Source organism: Mastacembelus armatus, chromosome 7 (genome assembly GCF_900324485.2).
Source record: "Mastacembelus armatus chromosome 7, fMasArm1.2, whole genome shotgun sequence".
NCBI classification, from domain to species: domain Eukaryota; kingdom Metazoa; phylum Chordata; class Actinopteri; order Synbranchiformes; family Mastacembelidae; genus Mastacembelus; species Mastacembelus armatus.
The window spans coordinates 7,526,200-7,534,155 of record NC_046639.1 but is presented as its reverse complement, the minus strand read 5'-3'; the positions used below and the strand labels follow the sequence as shown (position 1 = coordinate 7,534,155).

The window sequence follows — 7,956 nt, the reverse complement described above, 5'->3', positions numbered from 1 at the left end:
ATGTGTTTTTATTTGATTTGCATAGGTAGGAATCTCTTCACACAGCAGCCACATATGGGGTTGTGTGTTGTAAAGCTGTCCTTTAGGTGCTTTATGTTTGTTGACTTTGTATATTTGCACCTATTGTAATGCATTTTACTTCTGTAGATTGTGTCTTACATCTGCAGTTGCTGATATTGATTTTTTTTTTTTGCACTTACAGGATACATTGCATGACTGTGTTTTAAACCACCCACCACTTTGGCTGTTCTAGTCGGTCCAGATACATACAACAATAAAGGGCTGCTTACATGTTATCACAGCCGGGTACTCTACAAGGGACCATCTATCATGTTTATACATGATTACAATGTATTTATACATGATTTATACAAAATACATGATTTTTTACAGCTGCATTTAGTGAGCAAAATTTGTAGCTATTGAATGGTCATACTATCATCACCCTACATGTAAAAACAATATGGTTGTTTTTTTAACTGTTGCGGCTAATCCACATTATGCACATTATCATTATGCTGTATGAATCTTAAGAAATTGTAGCATGTGTCCATGTTTGTTAAAAATACCTGAGCTTTGAGTTTTAGAAAGGACCTTATATATAGCAGGCTAAGCCTCAAGTTAAGTGCATGGGAGACAACTAATAATTTAGAAGCTGGGATAACCTGGAATTGGCAGCAGGGCTTTTGCTTATAGAAATAGAAAAGAGTATTAATCTTAATAGCTTTTCACAATAAGCAGCGACAGCTAATGGAGTGTCTAGCCTTCTGACCATGAAATTAAATGTCACTATTGCTCTGTCCTTTTATCATGCAAGAGGCTAAACTTTGACGTACACACTTCTGATCAATAAACAAAATAAATACAGAGGTGGAAAATGTGACCTTTTAAATAGCTGTCTCCACCTGTCCCCCCATCATCCAACCAACAGGCAAGCCATTCTAACTCTGTCCACTGATGCTGGACGTAGTCATAAAGTTGAGTTTACTGCATGACTAAGAAGAAGTGACAGCACTAATATAACATCTGACCAGAACAGGGCCTTTAAATACTGCGCATAAATCAGCCTGATTCAGTGACCCATTGAAAATTCTCTGCTGTCTTAAATATACTTAAAATGTCAGATGGCTTTTAGACTACAAGGTCTTGAACATTTTAGCATTTCCACTGATCCTCTCTGCATGAGATTACGCAGTTTTATTAGTAATTTGCTGCTTTGTATGCAGCTCCGAATACAGAGTTTTTTGTGGGCTTTGAGTCAAGAGGATTCAAATGACCCAAGAGTTTAATGAACTGCGTGCATAAAAGCATTAGTCATTTGGCTGTCCAGTATTTCCACCTGCTCCCCTATGGGATGTTGTTGAGACAGACATTGGAAACACCTGCTTTGATCCCATTTACAAAGTCAGTAAAAATAGTCAATCAAAGTTGAAGAGTATGTAAAACGTGACCTTGCCCTTGAAGCATGGACCACGGGATTTCTCTTTTTATTGATACTATAATTCACCTGTGACTGCCTGTTGAGTTACCACAGTTAGATGAATTTGACTATGGATATTGTTGAGACTATTATATATGTGTGTGTCTGCTATATGGCATGTGAGGGTGGGGGAGCACAGCTGGGAGTATATAATCCAGTTTGGACCAATAGCGCATCCACAAGTCTCGTTTCCACCTGAGGATCTCCATTGGAATCAGGCGCACGTCCAACATCAGCATCCAACAGTGATGAAGTGTGGCCATCTCCTGTCCTGGGCAGTCATGCTCGTGGCATCGGGCCCACTGCTGGCCCACCCCATCACAGAATCTGCAGAGATGCCCTATCCGGGACCTGGTAAGTGGGAAATAACATTTCCATTATGGTTGTTATTCAAAGTAGTTCAGTACCTTGATTAGCATTTTTAGTAAGAAAACTTCATTTGCCAAGATTAATGACAGGCCAGCCATGTCCTAAGGCCTTGAAGTAATTACTTTAGAGTCTTAGTGCTTAACACTGACTGCTCTGCCAAAGTTCAGACAGATGAACCCTAAGTGCTTCATTTCATTGCCATCAAATCATGCAGTCAGCTGTTTGAATAATCCAAAATACAAAACTATTTCTGAATGGGATAGAATATGTCGTGACAAAAATCTTAATCTGTGTGTTAGCTATTCAACATAAGTAACTTAAGCATGTTTTTGGAAAAAAAAAAAGTAATCATGTACCGTTGATTGTGTTTTACCAATTGTGTCTGGTTGTTTGCTTGTCCTCAGTGTCGGCCGAGGACCGAGGCATCAGTCCTCTGGATGATCTGTCTGTCTCCGAGCAAACCTTCCCTCCCCAGGATGGTACTGGTCTCAGATATTCCACTCGGATCTCAGGGGAGATCAATGGAGATGGTAAGAAACCTACACACACACACTCATGATATACTGAAGTACTTATACCCAGACATTCTTAAAAACCACCTGCATTGATCTGATCTTTAGCAGAAAATATGTGATACAAATTTACACACAATTTAAACATACAGCTTTTATAGGGTTTGCTTTTAAGCAGCATCGTTGGATGTACTGGTCATGAGTGGGTAGTTTGTAGTTGTTGACAGAGGTGTGAGTGACACCAATTTATTTTCTCCATTCTTATTTTATAACTACTTTAACCTACTTACTCTACAATTGCCCAAAAGCTGGACGTACATTGCAACATGGCTGATAGTCTGTTTTATTTTGTCAGGTGTCAGAACAACAGGCTTGCTTCCTAGAGGGATGAAAAGAGAGGTAGGTTATCTGCAAATGCTATTCCTAAAACAGCAAAGAAAATTACATATTGCATATGTAACATTTACCGATACTTCTTCACGTATGCTTTCAGGTCCTACTGGAGAAACAAAGTCTCCTAAATCCATTCAGCCATGCCTTCGGCATCCGGAAGCAGTTCAGGAAGAGAGCAGGGAATACTGAGTGTTTCTGGAAGTATTGTGTCTAAACTGACAACTGGCACTGAAGCGAAGAGAAAAATCCCTTTGTTGCACTCACATATTGTAAGTACATGCAAACAAAAGAAGATATATATTGCATGCATATGTATGCCCAGGTGCATGTACTCACACATATGTGAGTGCTGTCAGTATTCGTCCATAAAAAGAACACTGCCAGAGGTGTGATTGAGACATGTTTGGGGACTTCAAGGTGATTTATTTAGGTTACTGATTATGCTGTGAGAACCTACTTTGTATTTCTCTGCAGTAAATTATGTTTTCTCTAGTTCACTGATGTAGCCTATGACCAAATGTGTTTTTTGTCGTTTTATGCCACTGTATGCTGACAGAAATATATATATATATATATTATAATACTTCATTATTAATACTGTCTCTGTCTTTTTTTTTGGGGGATAAAAAAGCAATTGTGAGAAACACTGGCCCTTCTTTAGGTATATGAGGAAACAGAAAAACGGTGCAAACTTGTTTCTCGAGTTTTCTTCATTTTTTCCTTTTTTTATTATTTTACAGCAGAAAGAATATAAAGCATTCAGAAAACATCTTCCATATTTTAAGGGCAATTCAAAATGTTTTGCATGGCTTCAGCAGCTGAAATCTCTTTTTTTTAACATATCCATCGAGTCAGTGACGCTTGTACATGCACAATTACAAAAATAAAGCTTACAAACAAGAGAAGGGAAGTAAAAGGAGGAAAGCAAAACACATTAGGAGAACCAAGAGGAGATGAAACTTTTAAGGGTAAGGGGTGGGAGCGGAGAAAGATTGGGTCACATAACAGGGAAAGACAGAGAGAAAGACAGCTATAGAGGAGAGGAAAATAGATCTAACACTAGTTCACATGCAAAGTGTCGAGGACCCATAACTTTCTATCAAAGCAGGGCCTTTTTTTTTCTTCTTGGTTTGGAATTGATGAAAACGTGCAGTTCGGTAAAGGGTGCCATATAATTGCTGTCCATAAACTACTGAATGCTTGTCTTGCAATACTGGCATTTGCATAAGAGTAAGTCGACTACATGTGTCCAATCATTTTAAACTTCGCTAGGTCTATAGGTCTCCACAAAATAGTTCTTTATTGCTCTGTGTCCACAAGTGGAATATGTCTTAAAACTGTATCTGTTCTGTTGTCCTGATGTGCCTACCTTTCTCTGGTTTGGGTGCTTGGGAAAAAGAAGAGGAGGAAAGGCAGATTCCCAGGTCAATTCACAGAACAACTTGGAACTGATAATCTACTATGAAGAAAGCCTATCAGCTAACCAGTCATCCCATTCATAAATGGCAGTAAAAACAAGATTTGCAGGTGAACTTTTCACATAATTACACTTAATCTTAAACACCCTCTACATTTTGTCACTTAGGCCTGAAGAACTGGCCAGAATTGTATTATGATCTGACAGACTTCTGTGAAAGAACGTCAAAATCATTTACCTTAATGAACTATAAATAACACGACTTTCCACAGCTCCACTAGTGTCTGTAATGTTCAACGTTGCTAAAAGTAAATGGATTATGTCTTATATTCATTCATTTTAAGTTCAGTTCAGCAGTGGACCTGTCTGTCTCAGAGTCTTTATCCAGAAAGCATGGCTGAAAGGTGTTTCATTTTCAGCTTCTGCTGTGAATCACGTGTCCTGCTCTGTTTCCTCCTCCCCATTTTGGCACCCTGAGTAAAAAACAGAAGGGAGGTGAACCAGTCCCTCAGCCTGGAGAAGAGCAAAACTGCCCTCACCACTCAGTGTACAAGTGAAACTGACACCTTCACATGTCTGCATGTGTGCTGTGCGGTGTCTTGTGCATGTGTTTGTGTGTTCCATGTGTCACTTAGTTAATACTTGCTATATATACTGTCACATCTCCAACCTTGTCTATTTGGCCTATTTAAATTTGGAGCACACTGATCAAATCTAAATGAATTAAAAACTAAAGAAAAAGTCTAAACAGTTAGAGCTTGTTCTAAAAATAATTCTGTCCTCATGCTTTGCCATGAAAACATCAGTAGCTACTGAGGGTTGATCGTTGGCTCAATTTGTAGGTCTGCCCTCCAGTCACGTGCCCACTGTCTTTCTGAGTTCTGTGACACGTCAAACCAGCCTTCATCATTTTACAGAACAGTAAGTCTTTTAACAAGTCTATCTGACTACCGATTCTAGGAAAATAAGCATGCTTTAGGTGCAGTTCTGTCACCCAGTTAACTATTTTACCCATGCAAGCATAATAAATCCTTCTCCTGCCACAACATTGCATTAGCTATGCATTCTAACCACAGACTAGAGGATGAATGCAAGGCAACAAACCCCAGTAGTGGCATTTCTAAATGTATTTTTAACAAGCTGTCCAAGTAGGAAACAGAAGCAAAAGCAGAAAAAAAAAATAGCATGTTGAAAGGCTGGAGTTTTATACTTATACTGGTGTAAGCAGGGGCTTGTGGTAAAGTGAGTGTAAGGTGGTAGTGATCGTATGTGTCCATGTAGAGGATACAGCACCGGATGTGGGCGATCATGTTCTTTCATGTTCTTTTCTTAACCTCAGATATATTGTACGCATTCTGACACTGGACTGGTGTGATCAGAATATGAATAGGCACTTTCTACATAAACACTCGGGCAATAAAGTTTACATATTAGGTGAGTGGAAAAAACAAACAAAAAAAAGTCAAGGAAATAAATCAGAGAAATACCTATTTAGCCTAATAATTATTTAAGAAACACAACACTTCAATAATCAAAACTCAGGTTTTTCAGTGGCACTTGGCTGAATAATCACCTCATTATACACTTTAGGCAGCAGCTGACAGGCACCTCTAACCAGCAGCTCATGTATATTCTCTGCCAGATTGTTCTTACAGTCCAATCAAAACTACTATGTATGTGTATATTATCCAATGTACAAAACATATCTTATACCTCAGAACTCTAAACGGCACCAGTGCACAGCAGTCATTTTGGCTCATTGACCCTGCTTTGAGGTGCGTGACTGTTCACTGGACAAAATTGTTTCAGCACCTTTGTATTTTCATATGCTTACCGTATGCTACACATTTCTTTCAAACAGACATCTTTTTTTTTAAGCACAAGGCCTATTTAGACCCTGGCAGCCTTGATCAAGGAGTTGGGTTAGGAAAATTCAGTCACCAGTTTACTACTGGGATCAGGCCAGAATTGATAAATCAGTGCCTACTTAAGCTTTAAAGAGAATTTAATCATTTTCAGTGACAGAGTAGTAAACTTGTATTTTTTTATAGGGCCACCATGGACAAGGCTGCCATTTACAATCTTTAAAACCAGACTAGATACCTCAATAACACATCACATTCTGTTTGCAATGACAACAAAAATAAAAATCAAACTTTTCTATGGTGTATTCACTGACGAATGCTTGAGTTATCTGTGGGAATGGTAGAGGCATGAAAGGTTTAAATGCTTTCTGCTGAAATATGACTCCCTCTGCAAACTGTGTACCTTACTGTTCTAGTTATCCTCAGCCAGTTGTGATCATATGGTCTTCAGTGCTAGTGTGTATTTCACTGTATGATTATCTGTTCTGCAAAAATTAACTTAATTTTCTTCTTAAGCTAGATAGCATTCACATATCTTGGCACCATTGGCAAAAGATTCTTGGTAGCCCAAAATAAAAGAAAGAAAACATGTAAACATAACTGTACTTGTTTTAAGATAATTTTGCAGACTTCTCCTAACTCTAAATACAGTATTTTTTTAACCTTTTCAAATTGCAATAATTTCATGCTTTAGCAAAACGTTCTTCTCAAGAACAATCAAAATAAAATAAAATACTCTTAATAGTGAAATAGTCTTAATTTTACAGAGCATAGCCACTACTGCTTTTGTTGTTTTTTTCCCTTTTGACTTTGTTCATACTTTTCATGCACATAACTCATTTTTATCCCAGGTATTTACACTATATACAAACAATACAACCATACTTCTTAGGCATTCAAACAAAACTATACAAATATTCTGTTTTTGTCTCGTACCTGTTTTTGACCCATTTTTAATGAATAAAATAATATATTTCTAAAATACAATCCCCTTTAGGTAAATGTTTTTTCCTACGTACTTTCAGCCTTCTTTATATACAGAAATCGCTCAATTGTCAAAAATATGGATTTGTCAAACCCCTATTTTGGGACAAGCTTAGGGACCCCTCATAGAATCTCTAAGACGTCAAGGCAATGTATGTGATCTTCCCCTCAAAAGCCTTCACAGCCTCTGAAGTTCATTTAAAAAGAACAATAATAACCTGCATGACCATAACCATTACAACACAAAATAGGCAAGTTCTTTTCTGTTGTCAGGTTTCAGAGGAGCAGTCGGTTTTATGAAGCAAACTGAAATAAAATAAAAACAGGACAAATGAGGGGCAGCTTCATTACTGAGGTGGTGAAATGTATGGAGAAGTTGGATAAGTGGAAACAATAAAGAAAATCAGAGGATAGGCTGAAAGACAAGACCATTAGCACACAAGCGAAGACCTTTCTTGCCAAGAAATCATGCATTTTTTTTCTTGGTAGGATTCAACATAGAATCTGAAGATACAGATCAGCAATACATTAGACATAATGAAACAAATGTGTTGGATAGTATGGAACGAATTCAAGTAATAAAGTGACAATAGATAAGAAACATGTTTTTTTTTTAAAGAAATGGCAAAATGGAAATATTTTATCCTCCATCTCTATCTGCAAGGTTAAACCCCCGACTACATTCATTTGTAGCTCACCCTTGTGGGCAGACGGGTGCAGTAGGGCACAGTAGGACAGGAGGAGTTAGTTTCGTTAACTTGAATGTGATATCTTTTACAGCAGTGGATAGAGGTGGGTGTGTGATTTACCAATACATTTGGTTAAAAAACTCCTTCTCCAAATGAATGAATTGGTTATTAAAAAAAAAGTGAACCGTAATTAGAGCCCAGAGTGTTTCTGCATGGTCTCCCTATCCTCTGAGATCTTCTGCAGCAG

At 37.9% G+C, this 7,956-nt stretch overlaps 1 protein-coding gene across 1 annotated transcript; it reads left to right on the top strand.

Moving 5' to 3' along the window:
* The first annotated feature begins 1,728 nt into the window (after positions 1-1,728).
* On the top strand, positions 1,729-2,968 carry LOC113145991 (urotensin-2-like). The gene is made up of 4 exons (XM_026333172.1): positions 1,729-1,834; positions 2,254-2,379; positions 2,717-2,760; positions 2,855-2,968. Exons 1-4 carry the CDS (start codon positions 1,729-1,731, stop codon positions 2,966-2,968), a joined length of 390 nt encoding a protein of 129 aa, XP_026188957.1.
* The last annotated feature ends 4,988 nt before the right edge of the window (positions 2,969-7,956 follow it).